Consider the following 23,117-nt stretch of genomic DNA (forward strand, 5'->3'; position numbering starts at 1 on the left):
GTGCGCATTGTTTACTGAAGTAAATGCGCTTTTTTTTTCTTTCTAAAATTTATTTTACAAAAATTGCTTTAAGTGTTTAAAAACATAAAATAAAGTAAAACAAAATTTGAAGGTAACAATCATTGAGACTCGTCACATTCAACCAAATTATATTGTTTTGCAGTTTCCACCATAGCATTTATCCTTTCACTTCTTTACCATTAAGATTAAAGATTGGAAATATTTGTTTAACTCATTTTGGAAATATTTTAGTGACGGGAAATTATTTGTCCATTTGCTGTAGTGAAAATGGTATTTACCTCGTATAATTATTACTTTCATCAAATTTGACAATAGAGGGGATTCATTTTTTAATAAAATAATTCAAGGGAGTGATATTTACGGTATTGTTTTTCCGCCAATCAAACAGATATTTCCCAAATATTTTGACTACTGGACATGAGTAAAAAAGGGAAGTAAATATGGTGCCGCATGTAATATGCCCATCTAGATTGACTACTGTGTTCGACTCATTTGCTTAATATAGATAATAAAATAGTGCAGCCTCTATCAGGAGGCAGGGCTAATCTTCTAGCTTTTTCCTTATGATCTTATTTGTTTGTTTATTGTTATTAATAGGTCTTTATCTATTATTACTCATGCCATTGGGTCAAGGAACATAGGAAGTAGCCGCGATGGCTGTTTTTCACCACTCAAAATATATACCATATTTCACACACAAACAACAGTACAAATCTCTGTCATGTTTATTTTATCTCTGCAGTTTATTTGCAATATTGTACACAGTGAAATCTGCTGGTTGATTTTCAAGGGAAAAAAAACATAACGACTTGAACTGGGTCACCATTTGCAGCTATTGGTGGAGCATCTTTTATACGAAGAGGCAGTATTCATTTTTTTAGTATCACAGCATCACTAACTACCGGTTAATGTCAATTTGGCTAAATAGTGTTTATCATCATCAGTGTTTGTTGATGAGTCGTCTCAACAATTTGTCAGACTAAAAAACATGTTTGTTATTGTAGAGTGTCCCTCCCCCCATGAGAGCGCTGTGCTACTAATTGTTCTCGTGGGACAGCAATAGGGACAGATAATGACCTGTTGACCACCCAATTCGCAGAGCGTCTATGAATAGAAGTATTGTTTTTTTTCCATCTCAGAATATCGAACCGGAATCATATTCTGCCTGTATTTACATTAATTCCATCTAATCTTCTGTATACTCCTCTATCATGGAAAGTAAATATCCAGCAGAACTGAAATCAAATTGAATAGCTGGCTTCCAAACAAGTAAAAATCATCCTGTAAAAAATAAGAAATCCCTTAAAACTACTGTTAATGACATCAGTAACAATTTCAAGTACAACTTTATGAACTATACGGAGGCAACATCAGAAGATACAAACCACGCATTCGCAAAACGAAAAGGCCAGGCTGCAAAAGAAAACAAATTACACAAGCCTAAGAAATTCTGGTGGAAATGTTTTATGGACAGATGAGACAAAGATGATGGATGAGCCTAGTGGAAAGGCGAAAGCTTTGCGAAAGCAAGGAGCTACTCATGATCTCAATCAGACAAGCTCATCTGTCAAGTAACGGCATGCCTGCAGAAACATTTTGTCTTTCATTTCAAAGAAAGATTCAAGCCAAGCGATTGGCGGATCCGTCATCCTGCAGCAAGATAATGACCCAAAAGGGACAACAATTGGAAACTTTTGGACTGGTAAATCAGTCGCCGGACTTAAACTGACATCCACGGAAAGAGAGTCTGTGGCTTGATGCAGTTATTACAAGAAATTGATTTGCAACAAAAGGACGGTCACTTCACCAGCCATGCCGGCAACAACACCCCGTGTGCACTCACACTGAAAATTTTGAACTGAAGAAACTTTTTGGATTAAAGATGAAAATTATTCAACAATCACGGAAAAATCCAGTTGCGCCGATTTAACCTTTGCCTATGTTGGCCATCCACGTAAGCGTTCGGTATCGCAAATTTTGAACGTGTTTACCATTGTCATTTAAAACCGTTCTCTGAGCAGATGGGTGAAAAAAACCCAAACTTAACCCTCGGCACACATCAGCGTAATCGCACACAATCATTTATAGACATCCCAGAATTGGGCATCTGCTGACTTCTTTGCGATAACTTGATCGATAGAACCTGCCTCCCTGATCACTCACGTCAATCTGACAGACCGATGACTGTCATGACATTCACGTGCAGTCGAAGATATATGAAACAATCGCAACTGCGGTGCTAAAGAGACGACCGACCCGAGTCTTGATAAATCACGTTTACATCGATCTGCGCTCGTCGTGAGGCTGTACAACGGACGCGCTGATTGCACGTACAGTGATGGCACACACAAACGGCAGATCGAAATAGATCACGTCACGTGAACAGTTGATCTGAGATCTTCAATCAGAACGATTTCCACCGGAATGACCAGAAAGTCTGCATGTAAACCGGGCTCAAATACCTCAGCGAGTAATAATCGGGCCTTAGTCGCAGGGGAGGCAAATTGCTGAAACCTGGCCATCCGTACAACTGAGATGCAGAAAGAAAATGCTTAGAAGAGGGATACTCTGGAAAATGTGTTGCCTGATTCATTGGACAAACGATTTTAGGTTCGTGTTGACATTCCACCCAAAAGCCAGACATCCCTAACTTTTTTTTTCAGTACTGGAAATGTCAGTCAGCCTCCAAAATTTGGATTCCAAACAGCGGTCCACAATAAAAAGCATGCACTTTCTTCTTTTTTTTTTTTTTTTTGATTGGCAGTGCCGTGTCCCCGTTGGCCTCTGCGCCAAGTAGCCGAAGTCAGACAGCTTCATCCGAGGCTTGACGAACGGCCAACATGTGTCGAGTGTTTGGGGCGTCAGCACGCAGCCATTGGCCCACTTCAGTCCCAAAGGTCTCGCTGTTTTCTTAGCGAAGCCTTTAACTAGCCGCCACTGCGCACGGTCGTTCGGAGGGGCGGATGCGCGTCTCCCTGTTCCATTTGTCGCGTGGTCATTTTATGTGCTTGTGCTGAAGCAATTTATGATGGAAAATGTTTCCGCTGTCACAATGTTTACTCTCTCTGGTTTGAATTTTCCATTTGTACAAAGAATAATCATTTTTGTGCTTGTGCTGCTGTGCTACCTCATAATCCTGCTGAGCAATTTGACCGTTGTTTTTGTCATCATTACCGACAGAAAGCTCCACGAGCCCATGTATGTTTTCCTGTGTAACCTATGCGTCAATGCTGTGTACGGGTCGATGGGCTTTTACCCCAAATTTCTGGTGGATCTTCTGTCGTCGCATGTGATTTCTTACGCCGGCTGCATGCTGCAAGGTTATGTCATACACTCGTCAAATTGCTGCGATTTTTCCATCTTGGCACTGATGGCTTACGACAGGTACGTGGCTCTGTGTCGGCCTCTGGTTTACCACTCTTTCATGACGAGGCAGAGAGTGTCCCTCTTTGTGTTTTTGTCCTGGTTCATACCTCTCTTTTGTATGTTCATGAACACGGCAACCCTCTTGGGGAAAAAGCTGTGCGGCTCTCACATCAACAGGCTCTACTGCGTCAACCTGATGGTGGTCAACCTCGCTTGCTCGCCGTCCCGAGCCAACACCATCATCACGGCTTTCAACATCGGCCTTTATTTCTTGCATTTTCTCTTTATTTGTTGGTCTTACGTGTATCTGATCAAAATGTGCATTTCCTCCACACAGATGTGGAAGAAGGTCAGGCAGACGTGCACGCCGCATTTCACCTGCCTCCTCACTTACTCCACGGCCGTGCTGTTGGACTTGTTTTACATGCGATTCGGGTCGGCCAAGTTGTCGCAACACTTGCACAACTTTATGACCATCGAGTTTCTGCTCATTCCTCCAATTTTGAATCCACTCGTCTACGGGCTGCAGCTGACACAAATCCGCAACAGGATATTGAGCTTTTTTCACACTAAAAAGAAGACAGGCAGTTTTACAACCGAGACAATGTGACTGCATGTGGAGAATATGTCACGTGTGATGTTTATGAATGAGGCTTTTGTCAAGGAACAAAAACGATGGAGATTATTTCACTTGGTACAATTTTGGTCAATGCAGTGTATCATTTCGCTATGCATAATTCTCACATAATGCAATTTACAGGCTCATCTAAATGAATTAGAATATGGTAGCAATTTGATTTATTTTCGTGGATCAATTATTATTATTTATGTCATTTGCTTATTTCTTCACATGGTGAATTTGGGGGTTTTTGTTAGCTGTAATAATCATGATTAAACAATTACATCATGAACTATTTCACTCTGTGTGTTAGTGAATTACATAATATGCAAGTTTCACTTTTTTTTTTTTTTAAATTGAACTACTGAAATGAATGAAGTTTTCAGTGATGTCCGTATTCATGTATCTGTTTGAGTTGGATTGCACTGTGCTCACCTTTCAACTGATTTCATGTCGCAATTTGCACATGTTAAAAATTCAATAGAGAGTAGCTGTAGAGTACAATGGGGAGCTGAATGTTAATCAATGATGAAATACCTCATTTTCATTGTGAGTCTTGTTGAATAAGAACTTCCTTTCCAATAAGCCACACATCGCAAATGACACATTCACATTTGTTCACACACACAAAACCGCGCTAACCACGTACATCACCCAGCGAGCTGGTCGACTTGTGGTTTTTAATGTTTGAGGAAGACAACGACAAACAACCTTCGATATTAATAAAGTCATGCCATTAGCACTGTAAATCAGGCCTTCCCCGTCAGGGAAAGTTGCATGACTTAATCAGTCTAATAACTCATATCAATGATTTTACCGACATGTAAACAACCTTGAATGAATCCACTGCTGCGATTTCATACGACTCATCATTTGTCATGACATTATGATGACAAGAAGGAATCCATTCAACCTTCTTTCAATTTTTGATCGCGTTTGTCTTCATTTGGGTAACAGATGAGATGTAACACAGCCCAGACTGGCCGTCAGCCAATCACAGGGCGCATACATTATAAACAAACATCATTAAACATATTCAATGAACCAAGTATTCATGTTTCGGGCATGTGCGAGGAACACATGGAGACAGACAATATAACAGCACTAATGGTCATATATTCTTTGTCCTCTGCAAAAAAATGACCATTCTTATTATTTACATTTATAGATGAAGTCAAGTCAAACATTTTCTTGACAATAATATGTTCTACGTGTCCCCACTTTAGCCTAAACATGGTATTTTGATTTTCATTGTGTTCATAGAATATGAATTAAGCAGCAAAATCCACAAGCCACTCGCTGTCGACTGAAAATGACATCACACTTGTTCAGGGCTCAGCTAACGACCAATCACGGCTCGGTTTGCGGACGTCACATGACCAAACTCAGAAAACCTGTGACATCATTTTGACCTGTCATCTAGATCATTAATTCTGATGCTTAACCAAGGGGCTGCGGCCTGAAGTTGGGCCTTGAGCGCCAGCTAGTAGGCCGTAAAGTCATTTCAATTTTGCACCCGTGGGCCGTGAGTGTTGCAGCGAAAGTTTATTTGACCAATTCAATAGAAATGAGCTGTTGTTGTCGTTGCCAAGGAGATGCTCAGTTACAGTTGAACTTTCTGACAATGGGTGACGATAAGGCGTCAGACCGTTATTTACCTGTAGAACAGTGGAAGTAGTAAAAGAAGAAACCCAACAGTGAAAATCACCGATAAAAATTTCAAAAGAAAAATAGAAATTGGAGGTAATGCCAAACGACACCAAAAGGAAAAAGAATTTGCGCAAGTGCAGAGCCGAGTGTGTGGATTCAAATGATCCAAAGAAGCACGGAACCATCAACTATCTGTCTTGACTCAATATCATCTGACTTTTCCAAAACAATTGTGAAATCTGTGCTGAGTTATGGCAAATTGCTCACTTTAGTCAGGTGAGTTTCCTAAACCCCTAATAGCAGCGCCATCAAGCCGCCTCTAAAAAAAGAGAATGCTGGATGCTTCCTTGTAAGCAAATTATATCCCTAACTTTGTTGTGAGTACTAAAATTAACAGTTTGTTTGGTCAGTCAAATTTCAAATTTTGTATTCCAAACAGTGGTCCAAAATAAAAAGCATGCACTTTTTTTTATTATTTAATTGGCTGCGTCATGTCCCCGTTGGCCTCTGCGCCAAGTAGCCGAAGTCAGACAGCTCATCCGAGGCTTGACAAACGGCCAACATGTGTCGAGTGTTTGGGGCGTCAGCACGCAGCCATTGGCCCACTTCAGTCCCAAAGGTCTCGCTGTTTTCTTAGCGAAGCCTTTAACTAGCCGCCACTGCGCACGGTCGTTCGGAGGGGCGGATGCGCGTGTCCCTGCTACATTTGTGTCATGGGGTAAATTTATGTGCTTGTGTTGAAGCAATTTATGATGGAAAATGTTTCCGCTGTCACAATGTTTACTCTCTCTGGTTTGAATTTTCCGTTTGTACAAAGAATAATCATTTTTGTGCTTGTGCTGCTGTGCTACCTCATAATCCTGCTGAGCAATTTGACCGTTGTTTTCGTCATCATTACGGACAGAAAGCTCCACAAGCCCATGTATGTTTTCCTGTGCAGCTTCTGCATCAATGCCGTGTACGGGTCGATGGGCTTTTACCCCAAATTTTTGGTGGATCTTCTGTCGTCTCATGTGATTTCTTACGCCGGCTGCATGCTGCAAGGTTACGTCATACACTCGTCAAACACTTACGATTTTTCCATCTTGGCACTGATGGCTTACGACAGGTACGTGGCTCTGTGTCGGCCTCTGGTTTACCACTCTTTCATGACGAGGCAGAGAGTGTCCCTCTTTGTGTTTTTGTCCTGGTTCATACCTCTCTTTTGTATGTTCATGAACACGGCAACCCTCTTGGGGAAAAAGCTGTGCGGCTCTCACATCAACAGGCTCTACTGCGTCAACCTGATGGTGGTCAACCTCGCATGCTCGCCGTCCCGAGCCAACACCATCATCACGGCTTTCAACATCGGCCTTTATTTCTTGCATTTTCTCTTTATTTGTTGGTCTTACGTGTATCTGATCAAAATGTGCATTTCCTCCACACAGATGTGGAAGAAGGTCAGGCAGACGTGCACGCCGCATGTCACCTGCCTCCTCACTTACACCGCGGCCGTGCTGTTGGATTTGTTGTACATGCGATTCGGGTCGGCCAAGTTGTCGCAACACTTGCACAACTTCATGACCATCGAGTTTCTGCTCATTCCTCCAATTTTGAATCCACTCATCTACGGGCTGCAGCTGACACAAATCCGCAACAGGATATTGGGTCTTCTTCACGCACAAAAAAAAATAGGCAGCTTTTAACTGAGACAATATGAGTGTATGTGGAGGATACGTCTGATGTAATATTTATGAATGAGGCTTTTGTCAGGAACAAAAATAATGGAGATTCTTTCACTTGGTACAATGTTGGTCAATGCAGAATATCATTTCGCTATGCTTATCGTTATTCTTGTTCACATCATGAAATATGCAGGTGCATTGAAATGAATTAGATAGAAAATGTGATTTATTTTGCAGCCTAATTTCTATATTCAAGATTATTTTGGCTTTCATTCTACTAAGGTATTATGCTAGTTTCTTGACATGGTGAATTTGTTGTTGTTTTTTTGTTCAGCTTCTTCTTTTTTTTTTCAATTTAACAACTGAAATCATGTTGTCAGTGATGTCCTAATTCATTGTGATGGACAGGATGGTTTGAGTTTGACTGCGCAGTGTGTTCACCTTTCAATTGAAGGCATATTGCAATTAACATGCTTTGTTGTACGTTTTGTTAATAATTCAGTAGAGATTGGGTATGGATGGAAAGCTCGGTGACACCGTGCAGTGGCTGCTCATTGATATCCCATTTTTATTGTAAGTGGACTTGAATAAGAACTTACTCTCCCTGCCAATAAGCCAGACATCACAAATGAAATTTTCACATTTACAGGTATTCACACTTTTTTTGTTTGCATTCATGATAATGATAAAGAATTTGGCTTTTGTAAATTCACCTCTTTGTTCAATGAAATGAACATGCATATTTCTGATGTGGAGAAAATGGTGTCTGAGCCAAGACTCAAATCCAGAACTATGCTGATCACATACACCACCACCACACCATTTTGAGCCTTTGCCAACTCATGTTTTCCTCTATTTATCAATTGTATAAATGTGATGACTGTCCTGTGGAATGTTATCTTGAATAAAAGTTTTTTTTTATGATTTGCATTTTCTTTTATGAGATCTTTTACTTGACATTACCTGCTTTAAACTGGATGGAAAGCAATAAGATATCACTTGTCGACTTGTGATTTTGAACGTTTAAGGAGGACGATAACAAATATGAATAAATTCATGACATTTGGACATTAAATAAGGCCTTCTCTCTCAGGCAAAGTTACATTCGTGAACAGTCTAATACACCAGACCAATGATTTTATGGACCTGTAGACAACACTTTTAACCTGAATGAATCCACTGCTGCGTTTCACATGACTCATCGTTTGTCATCATTTGTTATGACTTGATAATGATGATGAGAAATCCATCCATCCTTGTTTGAATTTTCGACAGCGTTTGTCTTCATTTGGCGAACTGATGACTCCAACTTGCTTTATTGCTATTCTCAGTTGATGTTCATGACCAAGCTAAACATGTAAGAGAAGTTACACATGCATTTCATTTTCCTTAGCATCAAGTGTGCTAGCTTAATGCTAACGCATAATGGGAAACGCCATATAGGCATGGGTTAACAATTAGCATTTATGTGGCAGTGTCATGGATATTTGAACACAAACGGTGCAGCAACACATGTAGACAGACAATATAAAAGTACTTGTCCTCTGAGAAAAACAGCTAATATTACTGCTGAGGAGTTCTGACATCTCTGCCTCCATGTAAATTCACAGGGCTGTATTATACCTCCCCCTGGTGGCCAAGGGGCACGCAAGGTGACAAAACTTTCATTCTTTTTAGCTTTGCTGTTTTTGCGCTTTTGTTTTGTTTTTCTTCTAAAACATGAAGGAAATTTGCATATAGAAATAGTATACAACTTCAACAAATTCACAAAATACACCAGGGAGGTTACATAAGATATAAAATCTAAATAATAATTAATTAAGATAAAATCCAAAATAAAATCCAGTGTAAACTCAACTGTACTATACATATATATATATATATATATATATATATATATATATATATATATATATATATATATATATACACACATAACTAAACCGAAGGTGGATTCTTATGCTTGAATTTGTATCTATGAGTTAAAATGCTGAAATAATAAGACGGTTTATTAAATATTGCGTGGTCGTATTCAATAGTACCAAACACGTTCAATTATGCCATGTTTGAGTAACTAGGAGAAGCGTACATCTTCGTGTCAGTTAAATTTGCACCACAACTGTTTTGTGTATGGACAAGACCAGAAAAAGTGAACTAAGGTTTCTCTTAATTCATCACAGAAATGACAAGTCATATCTACAGGTATAAAATTCTTACATTTCCATCCACCCATCAATTGACGACTATACCTCGTCACGCAAAAGGCACCGAAACGCACTCCGCGTCACTTGGTGGCGCTAGTGCACCGTGACGTTCTGCGAGCCTTCCGACACGCACAGCCACGGCGTCGGAGAAGAAGGCCAAGCGCCGCTCATCCGGCAGCCTCAGTCCCACCCGCCAGTCAGTCAGCCAGCAAGTCGCGCGACCACTACCGCTGCACATACATTACAACCCCTGTGAAGACCACCGCACATGCCCTAGCCAGCCTCCAACAACCGCTTCCCTCTTCCTCGCTCCTTCTGTTCGGTCGGACGACAACGCAGGCGGCCAGACATCCTTGCGTGTGTGTGCGTGTTTTTTGGAAGCGGAGCCACGGTGAACATTTGAAGACGTGAGTACGGCTGTGTTCTTTTTTTTTTTTTTTTTTTTTTTCGGATCCATAGAAACCAACCCGCTTGCTAATCGCGGCTCATTTGTGTCTTTGTGCATTAGCACACGACTGTGATTAAGAGAACACATGATCTTGGTGTACAAATATATTACGCGGGCTGTGGAGTGTGGACCGGTGCTGGGTGTCCAAAAACGCGAGACGGTTGTGCTTGAAGGCGGTCGTGTCACCTCGGCGCTACCCTGACATCGCTGCCAGCCTGCCGTCAGGGATCATCTACCGCATCGTGCTCGGTCAACCGAGGGAGCCTCTCGCGCAGTTGTTGTTGCAACACGTCGGGGGTGTTAATGCAGGTGTTCGCCGCAGTGTGCTGTGTGATGATGTCTCCGTGCGTTGGCAAGATTGGATTGGATTGGGGAGAGACAGGCCGGGGCGAAGAGCCAATATTGTGGGATCGGGGTGCGGCGAGGGCTTTGGGGGTCCCATGGAGGATGAAACACCCCATTACGTTGGGCCTTGTTTGATTTGTTAGGCATGTACTGTAAGCATGCTGCAGCTGTCTTTTTTTTATTTATTTTTTTTTTTTTTTACACTGACGTATTGTATACAAACTGTGATTTGGATTTATAATCTAGAGATGTGAATGTGACAGGGTCCGCATTTTGAACTTTATCTTTTTGGGGAGCCCATTGGGAATTCCGTGCATTAGCACTTAGCAAGTCTGCCTCACAGTTCTGAGGTTGGGGGTTCGAATCTGGGTGCCAGTGTTGCATTTGTCTATTCTCCGGATAATCTGGTTTTCTCCTACATTCCGGATCGGGATTGCGTATGGGCAAATACTTCAAATCTAGTGACTTGGACTGGATTGCAAGAAAATGTCATTTCTACATCCCTGCTCAAAATTGGCCATTGTTATAAATGTGAATGGTTGTTTGTCAATATGTGCCCAGCAACTGTCTGGCGACCAGTCCAGGGTTTACCCTGCCTCTCGTCCAAAATCGGCTGTGAAAGGCACCAGCGCACTCGTGACCATAATGAGGGATGTTTACGAAGGACTCAGCTGAGATTTGAGTCCAGAATATCTTGACTGCCAGGCGGATGTGCTCACGACATGGTCCACTGTGCCGCCCAAACTAAATATCATGCATTCTATATACAGTATATGCATAAATACAGTATTAGTTTGTTAATATAATGGTGTTCACATTTTCAACTTGTATCAGCAGTGCTGGTATTCATGATGAATGCAGACATTTTTCTTTTTTGCAACCTTTTCAGTATTTCTCTTGACTCCCACGTTATCTTTTACGGGTTGGGACCCATGTTGGCACGTGGTGCCTTGAGATTTGAGTGACCCGACGTACGAGATTTTCAAGGTTACGGTTTGCAAAAATTTGAGCTACGACGACCACCATATGATGGCAGTGAACTTAACTCGCTTCACAGCAAGCAATTGTTCGGCATATCGTAAACAATTCTTCCCAATCAAAAATATTGCCTTTTGGAAGTTTTCTGTCAAACCAAACATAAAACAAAGAGAATTACTTGTTGATGTGTTTAAAACAACCACATAGCTCTGCCTTAATAAAGTTCAGTTAGCTTAATGCTAACAAACAAAACACCATAGATGGGCTAATGAATAGCAACTGTGTGGCGGCGTTATAAACCTTTTTATAAAGTAAAGTAGGAGTGTGGTCAGGGGACGAATTAAACTCTCAAGGCACCACAGATTATAGTTGCATATTTTGCAATTTACATGGTATCAATGCAATATTAAACCAAACACAATATGATACACTCATACTTAAAAGTGTCCTTTTTGGTTAGTCATCTGTTTGTATACCTTTAAGATGGTGTTCCTCAAAGAAAATGTCCTAATTTATTCTGTAACAAAGGGCCAAATTCTTTTTTTGAAGAGACGCTACGGCATTGCTGACCTTGCTGATGTGACACGCTTTAAGTGGGGGGGGGGAGTGTGTGTGCATGTGCGTGTGTGCTTTACCACTCCCCCTGTCAAGAAAACTGCATGCGGCTGCGAGGGTCCCTTGGCTGTATGTTGCTCAGGGGCAGTAGAGAGGCCAAGATATTGGAGCTGGCCATTAAGTGCACGACTCTTGAAATCTTACTGATGTACGTAACTGGAGGCATACGCGCACTGCCTTGAAGACGTGCTTGTATTAGCCCAGACGGATGCGCCATTGCTAAGTTAACCTCAATAGAAACCACATCAATCTCATTTGCAGGCTAACATTGTCCGTGCATGAAGGGAAAACCTCAGGGAATTGGTGTCAGTTTTTATTGGGATAAGCATCCGGCTGATTGTTAGCTAGTAAAGAACTTGGCTCACGCCATCATTCCAGTGCCATCTGAAGGTCCAGAATAAGGTGCTTAACGGTCCAGAGTTCAGGGAGTGTTGATAGAAGTGTTTCCCTGCTAGGGTGGAATTCAAAAGCCGCCTGGCACGGGGGAGGAAGGATTTCCTCCGTTTGTCAGTGACAGCAGCCCGCCTGCCGCTGAAGCTTCTCCTCAGCCTGGAGATGGTGCTGCGCAGTAGATGATGTGGCTTGGCCACGATCAACACAAGCTTGTTCAGCCAAGTCACGTAGCGCTGGCCAATTGCCACAGCAAGCCTTCTTCCTGCTTACATTGTGACCAATGTGAAAAGAGATCCATGTCGTGGTACCTTGCATGTCGAAAAATTCATTTTTCTTGCTGCCGTGAACAATTTCTAATGTGTGTAGTTTTATTCCTCCCGTAATTTCTTTTTGTACTTTTTGTCTTGCTCACAGTCCAGAATGGAATCTTCTTACTAGTTAATAAGTTCATACTAATCATTCTTTGCTTAGATGACGCCACCATTTGGCATACTCAATATGTTTTCAGGGATCATGTGCCTTGCTCAAGAGCACCTCGATAAGAGGTCACAACACACGGCAGTCGAGTCGACAAGCCCACTTTCTGCTTGGCGGAGGAAATGTACTTTAGTTACCGTTTACAGTGGACTCCCATATAATTACAAGTAGGCATTTCAAATGATTTAGTATTAAAAATAAACCCTGTTGCTTTGCTGTCAGATTTTTGGTGTGTATCTGAATATGCGCGTGCGTGTTTTTGCTAGGGATGTAACGATAGCCAAACATCACGATACAATATTATTGTGATCTGAACCTCACGATATGATACTTTTCACCATATTGTGGGGAGGTTGGCAATGTGAAAAAGCTCACAATACGGTATAAACACTCATGATGTTGTACTAAACGAAGCGTCAAATTAGCGTCATAAACAAGGTGTTGAATTTTTTTGACTCTAGATGGCACTCACTGTTCAACATTTGGCTGAAAATACACTGTCTTGCTATTTCTTAAAGCCCTTTATTAAAAAAAAAAATACACCATATTGAAAAGAAAATAGTGTTTTTGTACATTATAACAGGAGTGACAAAGAAATTGGCTTCGCCAGTCATTTTATTGTCATGTTGGCTCAGCGGCGCAAAGTATCATGGTAGTGTGTTTTTCACAATGCTGTGTTTGGCTGATGCGGGCGAAGTCTTTTTTTTTTTTTTTTTGAGGCAGATGTGCTGCTTTTAATATCGTAACATGACCATGATCATATTGTGGCGATTTTAATGTCAAGCTATCACCGTTATCGCTATGTGCATCATTTTTATATGTATTTTCTCAACAATGTGACCATACCAATTGTCGTCATCATTTCGGAAATGTTCAGTTTCACTGTCTGAACAAACTCGTCCAATTCAAGGCTTTCTATAGTTGGTGCGCCAGCTACAAAAAAAAAAAAAAAGTAAAAATGACTAAGACAAAAAAAAAAAAACACAACAAAAAAAAGACACAAATGCATTTGCCCACTCCATCTTAGAGTTTCATGCGCTCTCAGCATTTGCGTTGCACATGGGAATAAGACCTCTTTTTCATGCCATTTGCTGCTGAAACTGCTGAGAGCGCTTCATCAGACTAACAAAGTAGGCCAAGCAAGCAAGAACCTTGAGCTAAAGCAATCTTATTTTCTCTCGTTGGATAAGTAGTGGAAGTTCTTTTTGGTCCTCGGTTGTCCCTCCTCTGTGATGAGAGTCGTTTGGACATTGGGCTATAAATTTGGACCAAAGCAAGAGTTCGAGGGGTTAGTGCAAATAACGCTGCGTGACCCCAGCTTGCGTGACTTCTTCGCTTCCCTTAGGGCGGCCACATCAATGCTGCTCCATCACCCGTGCCACCAAATTACGGTGAGGAGGGAGCCGCAGGTTGTGGCCATTATTCATGCGCTGTACTTACTTGTGACACACTTGCTTATGCATAATGCATCACTCTTACTTTGGGGGGCAGTGAGGGGGGGGGACCTATAAATACAGATGGCCAAGTACAGTACCATAGTATTCCGAGTGTCCACGTTGGGCCCGCCCTGTTCTGATGTACGGCCTTTCTGTACCTATTTGAAGTCATCTGTAGTTCTCCGTGAAAATACAAGAAAGGGCGAATGCACATGCCAGATGATGTTAGCATCACAGTGCAGATGTGACATTAGAGTCAGTGTTGTACACACACACACACACTCACTTAGTGTAAAAGGCACGACCGACCCTGCAGTTTGTTTTACTGTAGCGTTGCCACGATCAATCGAATAACTCAAGTAATTTGATTGCAAAACAGGTTTAAAGAAAAATCTCGAAGCTTCGCAGGGATCATTTTTCTACCCGCCCCAAAAATATAGTTGGTGCGATGGCAACGAGCCAGGAGCAAAAACTGCATCAAAGAAAGAATGTCCAAAGTTTGGTATCGTTTCACACTTGAAAAAGAAGATAAACTGCAGTGTGTGACTGCCTAATGCAAAGCAGAACTCAACAACAAGGCAACTCTTCACTCTCATTCACTGACACCCATGTCACTCACCAGGCCAGGCCCTGCCTTTTAAAGCCATACACACGCAAAGTCACAGATGCTACTTTTGAGCGTGAAGATGGCAACCCCAGGCGGACAAACATAATACCTGCAAATATAATAATCCCAAGTATTTTCATTGTCCGATTAATCGATGAGATAATCGGAAAAATAAAAATACTTTTTTTTTTACTGTCGTCTACACATTTTAGTATTGGTATCAGGTAGTGTCAGACGGTGACATAATTCTCTTGTCAGCCTCCCATGCTCCTGATCCAGATTATTACTCTGGAAATGTTGTATCATAGCAGTCTTGGCACAAAACTGCAGACAAGCTCTACCGCAGCCTTGCCTGTGGCTACATGGCGTATACTACTGTCACTCAAAGAGCAACCCTGCTTTTATGAAAGGTGTGTCTTAGTGCCACGGCGCTCGGATGATCTCTTCAATCTGTCGTACGGCGTATGCCGAGCCCGTCACCTGCCGCAACGGCCGCTTGTTGTGACTGGCTTGGCGCTGATGGAAAGTCAGCCATGATGAAAGTCTGCAGGCAGCCCACCCAGATGCATTCGTCGTTGCCGAGGGGCATTTCAGGTCTGCGATATCAGGGTCCCTCTGGTTTTATAACAAGGGGCAGAGGAATGCCTTGCTAATTATACTATTGAAGAGTTATCGGGAAGAATGATGGATCGTTAAATATAGTAATAATTACAAAAATATATTTTTTGATTAAACGACAGTTTATTTGAAGTGCATGATGAGTTCATCGAAATTGGTGTCCTCAATGCAGGTGTGGTGTTAGTTGTAAAATCTCAGGGTCTGGCCCTCTGGGGTTATGGATAAAACATTTGTCGTCGCTGTGATCATCAGAGTTGCCCGTTCCATACGGCTACTCTAGTGTTTTGGTCAACCTTCGCACTGCATGCTCAGACTCACCCTCCAAATTACTCATCGAATCATAAGTTACCCCGACATACCTTCCCTCCCTCAGACTTTAGATATACCGCGCCTCAATCCACGTAACATGACTACAGTTCATCTTAAATACATTATTGCAAAAGAATTCCCTGATTCAGTGATTTACACAAATGTAGTAATGTAATAACGAGGGACCCTGCAGTTTTGTTGCATGTGAATATTGATGGGGAAAAAACCATTGTAATTAGATTTAAAAAAAAAAAAAAAAAAAAAATCCCTCAAAATCGTTCAGCTTTATTTCAAATTCAAGTCAGGGACACGTGTAATTCCAAAAGTACTCGTGCACATCCTGAGACGCAACTAGATTGACCTTTGTACTGGGTCTTAGATCTATCTGTCTAAACATTGTACTCACTTCGCCAGTTGCCTCACTGAAGCTTTCTGAACAAATGAACACAGAGGCCGGGCAAGCAAGACGTTGGAGCATAAATCACCCCCAAAACATGGAATTTGTCATGATGTGGCTGCACATGTATTCACTGTGGATTAAGCTAAGCCCATCAATAATGCAGGCCACATGGAGTTGCTGTGAAAACACTTCTCTCATTTAATAAGCTCAACTCGGTTTCCTGAGCTTGTGCCGGCGCTGAAGGTGTAGCCAGACAGTCATTGAAATTCTGAAGCTGAATGAATAGAGTCCCTCCGCTTGCATGTCCTCTTTATATTGATCAAGCCTATCCCTTAACAAAGGCATGTTATTCATTTTATGTTCATAATTGAAAACCCTTTCAAAGGGTCCGACATGCATTGCTGAGAAAAAGACAATTAGCTTGTTTGAGAGGGCAGCCCTGCCTCGTGCAAGCACGCGATTGGACACTCCACCCTACAAAAATGTCTATTAATGAGAAAAACAGCATTCTTTCAAATGATACCATCTAGAAACATACAGCTCGGGTTTTTCCTAAATTCAAAATTGAGAGGCGGCCGCCTCCAGCTAATTGTGTGCTATCAGCTAATTGTGTGCTATGTGCTATGGAGTGTATGTTGCAGGGCAAAACGGGTGGCGGTGGTGATTCCGAAAAAGTGTGTCCCTTCCTTTGTGTTGGTCTGACGTCTACTGCCGGGACTCGCGTTTGAAATCTTTAATATCGCTCCCCATCTAGCCAATGACATGTTTTGTCTGCAATGGAGTGACTAAGGTGGAAGAGGTCAAACCTCAGCATTCTCAAATAGCCTCATAGAAATCAATTAACCACAATGCCTGCTGGCAAAATGTCCTCCATGATGGAAACGCATTTGCAGCTCCGCAGTCCCCCAAATGTTATTTTAGGGTTCACGTCCTTCATAACCTATATTTGATTATTTGATACTAGAAATGTGTTTTTCTGTCTCTCTTATGGCTATGTCAGCTCTCACAGCATCTACATACATTTCCTCCCTTTGCATATTCTTTGACCGAATCCCCCCGATATTTTCGGAAGGACGTGAAAAAGTTGCTTCAAATGTGGCACACACCCTCTGTACTTGACGTGAGTGAAGAATTAGATTAGACATTTTGCGATCAAATGCCAAGGTCAAACTGCCCTCACATCTATCGCTTTCTCACGAATGCAATTACTCAGGAGTTGTTGAAGAGGGCTCTGTCAAATCTGGCTAAAACTGGATGCCACAGTGCACTGTGGTGGTCAGTCGTCAATATCACGAATATTATGCAAAATAAGAAAACATGACATTTTTAAATGATAAATGATCGTATGGCCAATAGACCAAGGGGTTCTTACATTTTTGTCACCAGGTACCACCTAAAAAAAATTGTGACCAACTTCAAAATACAGCAGCCAAGTGTGGTAAGCAAATCAAGACAGTGGTTTGATTCGTAAAAAGTGTATTTAAAACTATTGTAAGCCATTGTAACATCACAGTTTGCGGCGTGCTTCAATATAGGAGAATAAAAAATAATAGTCCAATTAAAATGTATTTTGCATAACATTAAGTAAAAATTGTCTAAAATAAAAAAAAAGTTAACACAACACTTGTTCAAATTCAACACACAAATACTACAGTATGTAGAGTAAGCCAGTATATTGGTTTAGATTCTCTTATATTATGTTTTAGATTCTCTTTTATTCGGATTTCATACAGTGCAGTAGGGCTGCCCGATTTTGAAAAAAAAAAAAAAAAAGAGTAATCATGATTATTTTGGTAATAATTGAAATCACGATTATTCAAACGATCATTTATTTAACTTCTTGGTACAAAACAAGAAAATGTTTAAACGTAAAAATATAAAGACAAATAAATGTAAGTAAGTTCTTTTGGGACCAAACTAAATTCATAAAATTAGATATTATAAAATTTAAAAAGGTGCAAATTGCTGTGATTTACTATGATTTCCTTGTGTAAACAAACATAGTGTGTTAAATGAATATTTATAAGCATTTTTTATGATTATGCCAATTTTGTAATCATAGAGTGTAATGATCGTAATTGTAATTGAATTACGATTAATTGCACAGCCCTACAGTACAGTGCGGTAAATTTGACTTCATTAAAAAAAAAAATCTTTTCCAAGTAGAACCGCTGCGCCGGCATACTCAGGCAATATGTACTCCTACTTATGCTGATGTTTTCTACATTAATTTGAGGAAGGCCTGTCACACAAACCACTCTGTTGTCATGTAGCAGCTCCTGCTTGTTGCCCCTCTTACTAGCGCAATCAATGCATGTTTAATTCTCACAATCGGTGGGCAAATCCCAAACCAGCTCAAGTAGTATGCTCTTCAAATGCATACACAGCGACTTTAATAAGGTTTGTAAGTACGTCGGCTGACTGTGTGTGTGTTTTTTTTTTTTTTTTTTTTTTTTTCTGAACTCGATAGGAAGGCTGCAGCGACGCTAAACATTGTTCAGGGTCTTTGGGAGCAGAGCGCGGGGCAGATGCTGCAAGTCTATGGGGGCATATTTGTGTACTGTGCTCACTCACTGGGAACATTTTAAATTAATCGCTATGTTTCGAGAAAACAGCTCCAGATTCGTTCTACCTCCGGGCAAGTTGTGTACAGAAGCCGCTGCGGTGGTTCAGGAGACCACAAAGTGCACACGCGTTTTTTTGCATCAAATGTCACAATGTGCTTTGAGTTTAGAATTTTTAAATCATAGTTGTTTTTCATGGGATAGGTCACCTGAGACCTTCTCCGCATACATGAATTAATACACGGTCGGATTTATTTATTTGCCTGGGGCATGATCATGTAGGAATGACCCAATAAAACGGTGGGCCTAATTCATCAATATATTTGTTGGCGTTTGCAATTGTACCACATATAAACCTTGACATTTACTAAAATGTGTATAGTCTGTGGAGTGAAAAAAAAACAAAAAAAACTCTCGACTCCAGTGATTGTTCTGGAGTGCAATGAATTATTTGAAATGTATTAATAATATAATAATAATGTCCTTTATGCTCCTCTCTCTCACACAATGAATAAATGTTGAAGTCAGTGTAAAGTAGAACATACGATGGGATTCATCTTGAGTTTGCTTGTATTTTTTAGGGAAAAACAAATCACCATGCATTGATAATTCTTATTCAAATCAAATCCAAACCCCGAGTTGTTACCGAATGGTGAGAGATTCCCATAGCTTTATTTTGGAGGTAACGTTGTTCAATGGCACACAGGCTTTCCATTTTGGACAATGCTACGAATTCTTCCATATTCATGATAAAAGAAGACTCTGTCTAATTACTGCGTAAAACTCCCAGTGTGGCCTTGATATCGGGTCGTTTTGGGTGAGTGTGCCTGCTGTGTTCAGCTCTGACTCTCAGACTTGCGACTGCTCTTTGAACATTTGTGTCAGTGGTCCAATCAAGTTGTGTAATTGGAGTCAGACACAAGTCTTTCTCCTCAATAGCGTTCTTTCTTTCTTCTTGTATGCCTCTATTGAAAGACGTAAGCAACCTTGATTCTTGAGGGGAACCTCTTCCTTGATGACGTCGCCGTGCTTATGAGGCCAGTCTGTAAGGCAAGCACCGGTGTCCAAAATCTGGATATTACGTGGCAAAACAAAACAAAACAAAAATACAAATTTTGTGTTTAACCGAACACGCACGACTTCGACTGATGAAAGCCTGCTAGCTTTATGCTAAACATCAAAACACCGTGGGCTAATGAAGCTAGCATGGATGTCACTGTTTCTCAACCCTTTAACCTCACCTTTTTCTCCTCAATTTTTATAAAAAAACAAAAACAGTGCAGCAACAGATGTAGACAGACAATAAGAGGCATTTATTCTTTATCCAGCTTATTGATTAGTTGTGACCGTCATCTTTGTGTCAATGCAATGCGCGTTTTGTTTGTTTGTTTGTTTGTTTGGCAACCAGTCCAGGGTGTCTCCAGCTCACCCGCGACCCCACTGAGGTCAAGTGCTACAGAAAATGGATGAATAGAAGATGGTGTTTCATATTTAGCCCCTACAATCTTTCCAACAAGTTGATCTGGAATGACGGACGGGTGATTTAAAGACATTTGGTCCCAGCAACCCATCTGCAGTGACTCTTGTCATTTAAAGATGTGAAAAGTCTTGCCTCGGTCTCACATTTGCCAAATTCTGCCATTTTCACGGCATTTTGAAATAAATTGCTCCCCGGTGGGTTTCATTTACAGCCCATCATGTAACCTTTGAACAATCTGTACCTGTTTAAAAAAAAAAAAAAAGAAGAAGAATAGGCCTGTCATCACCAACTTGAACTGGAACAACTTGTGCCAGCAGTTTAAAAAAAAAAAAAAATCGTATTCATCAAACGCATGACAAATAAAGTCTGTCTCCACTCTGCAGTCCCTACAAGGAGTTGATCACACTTCTCCGAGGATTCCCGCAACCTGCCGCTTTACAAGCGGCAGCCGAGCAGTGTTGCAGACTCCCGTGAAATGCGGCAGTAGTGCTAGCGTTTTTTTTTTTTTTTTTAATTTTTTTTTTTTTTAATGGAAGCAAAAGCCATCCTATTACTCCCCTCTTTTTGAGGGGATCGTGTCGTGTTATGCCTCATGGGGGTTCCGCTCTCTCATTTTGTGACCTTGGTGGTGTGCGCAACACTTGCCGGAGAGCCTTTTGCTCTCCACTTATGCGCCGCATGGAGATTTCTTCCCGCAGCCATCCGTGCTGTAGGAGGTGTGTTCGTGTGTTTGTCAACTTTGAAAATTGCAGCTGTGTTTAAAATAAATAGTTGCTTGCCAGCGGCTCATTTATGCATATCTGGCTCGGTACTCCTACTACCGCTGCGGTGGCACGCTGCAGCTTTCTCGCAACAACAAACACAAATTTTATAGCCAAAAAAGGTTTCGCCAAACCTCCCCTCACCAATTATTTCAACAACATCTGGGCACAAGGAGAAAGGGAGGTGGAAGAGGACGAGCGTCCTGCAGGGCGGTCGGCTGTAATCGAACCGTAAATAAGACATGGCTCATGCGGGATGCTTGTGCAAGCAAGCGTGGGTTTGTGTGTGTGTGTGTGTGTGGGAGAGAGAGAGAGAGAGAGAGAGAGAGAGAGAGGCCATTTCAATGGAGTGTGCAGCAGGGCAACGGGGCGGGGGTTGAGGGGGGAGGTGGAATCTGCCATATGGATGAGAAAGACAAAAGGAGAAATGCAAGAGATGAGAGGGCGAACTAGAGAAGGAGGAAAGGGGGAACTCTGCGAGCCACGTCAACTCACTTAAGGCTCCCTGCTGGCCCCGGGGATGCTGACGGCACACTTTTGTTGATTCATAACCCCTTCTTCAACTAGTTAGCCTTCCCCACCCCCAACGTCTTTTGCAGTCTGCTTCTGTTCTGGTTGACCTTGTGCTGTTTGGTTTTTATTTTCTCCATTTTCTGCTTCCGAAAGAGCCCCCCCCCCCCCCCCCCCCCGTCCTCCAGTTGACTTTGCAGATTTGGATGCTTGCTTTCGTGTTGGCAGGTCTGCCGATGCGTAGCACTCGTCCCCAATGTTGCATGTTTGCAGCTTTCGAACCCTCTGCATTTCTGAAAGGCGATATACGGTGTATTTTATTTTTCGCTGGAGTTTCATGTTAGAACCCCGCATGATAGGAAAAAAATCTGCAAAGTTGAGACCGTATATTTTATTTGTGCAGTATATATTTTATGCATAATGTCAATGCAAAATATGCATGGGGGGGTGCAATTTTTTTCTTTTTGTCCACTACTCGTGTTAATTTCGTTAACGAAAACTAGACAAACATATTTTTGTCAACGATAATTTTTCACCGGACGAAAATTAGACAAGACAAGAACCTCCATTAATAAACAATAGGTGGGACTAAATCAGTATGCATTTTTGTTAGGGCTACTCGATTATGAAAAAAATATTATTCATGATTATTTAGGTAATAATTGAAATCACAATTACTCAAACGACCATTTATTTTTTGGTACTAAACAAGGAAATGTTTAACACTATAATTATGTAAGTTACTTTTGGACCAAACAAAATCAGTTGTTATACAATTTTAAAAAAATGTGCAAATGTATAAATTCAAGTATGATTTCCTCGTGTAAACAAAGATGTATTAATAATTGTTTTTTACGATTATGCCAATTTTGTAATCGTGGAGTCTAATAATCGTGATTGTAATTCCATTTCGATTAATTGCACAGCCCTTATTTTCATTGACTAACAAAGACGAGACTTTAAAAGGAGGGGCCTGGCCTGGTGAGTGACATGGGAGCCAGTCAGTGAGGGTGTTGAATGCCTTGGTGTCAATTGTGGCAGCTGGTGTAGGAATGTGCTTTTTTACATATTCTTTTGTTGCAGTTTGTTCAATGAAACAATTGGAAGCCCTCTTATGGAGCTGTTTTCTTTCTCCCCGCGTTTGCGTGTTTTTCTCTGGGTACTCTGGCTTCCTTCCACGTTACAAAACCATGCAAGGTTTGGTTAATTGAATACACTAAATTGCCCGTAGGTGTGAATGTGACAAAGTGGTCTACGCGTGCCGTGCGATGGGCTGGCAATCTCTCGGCCAAAGTCAGCTGGCTCAGATTCCAGCACGCTAGTGAGCGCAAGGCATCAAAAATGGAGGGTTAATTAGCACTTGCCTTTCACCTGACTGATGATCAAAGTGTATTCCTTACTTTCGGGACTGGGAGGCTGTCATTGAATTTCAAATGTGTTGCTGCTGCTGCGGCATCTCCCGGGACTCGAAGATTTGCAAATGATGACTCTGTCAAGTAATAAATCAGTGCTGGCTGCTGATTTTCAGAGGCTACATGAGGCAAAGCACTTGAGATTGTAAACACTGGTTTGGATAAAGCGATAAAGATGAACACAAAGATCACTCAACGATAAGTTGGGGCAGAGAGGGTCGATTATGCTCTCTTGCATGC

General features: G+C 41.4%; 3 protein-coding genes across 3 annotated transcripts in view; all 3 read left to right on the top strand.

Moving 5' to 3' along the window:
* Window positions 1-3,046: 3,046 nt before the first annotated feature.
* LOC147136813 (olfactory receptor 2K2-like) lies at window positions 3,047-3,997 on the top strand. Its single transcript, XM_086052155.1, has one exon. The coding sequence runs from the start codon at window positions 3,047-3,049 to the stop codon at window positions 3,995-3,997; it is 951 nt and encodes a 316-aa protein (XP_085908281.1).
* Window positions 3,998-6,366: 2,369 nt separating this feature from the next.
* LOC147136814 (olfactory receptor 2K2-like) lies at window positions 6,367-7,341 on the top strand. The gene has a single exon (XM_086051978.1). It carries the CDS (start codon window positions 6,406-6,408, stop codon window positions 7,339-7,341), a length of 936 nt encoding a protein of 311 aa, XP_085908104.1. The 5' UTR covers window positions 6,367-6,405.
* Window positions 7,342-9,691: 2,350 nt separating this feature from the next.
* The window catches only part of adarb1b (adenosine deaminase RNA specific B1b), a 91,956-nt gene continuing 78,530 nt past the window's right edge, over window positions 9,692-23,117 (top strand). Inside the window, exon 1 of the mRNA XM_086051888.1 lies at window positions 9,692-9,931. The gene's annotated coding sequence lies outside the window, so the exon portion shown is untranslated. The remainder of the gene's footprint in view (window positions 9,932-23,117) is intronic.

This window comes from Filicampus tigris, chromosome 14 (assembly GCF_054856515.1).
Source record: "Filicampus tigris isolate MCC_2025a chromosome 14, RoL_Ftig_1.0, whole genome shotgun sequence".
Taxonomy (NCBI): domain Eukaryota; kingdom Metazoa; phylum Chordata; class Actinopteri; order Syngnathiformes; family Syngnathidae; genus Filicampus; species Filicampus tigris.

Coding starts and splice junctions, on each gene's coding strand:
- LOC147136813 (XM_086052155.1), top strand. CDS start 3,047: ATGATGGAAAATGTTTCCGCTGTCACAATGTTTACTCTCTCTGGTTTG.
- LOC147136814 (XM_086051978.1), top strand. CDS start 6,406: ATGATGGAAAATGTTTCCGCTGTCACAATGTTTACTCTCTCTGGTTTG.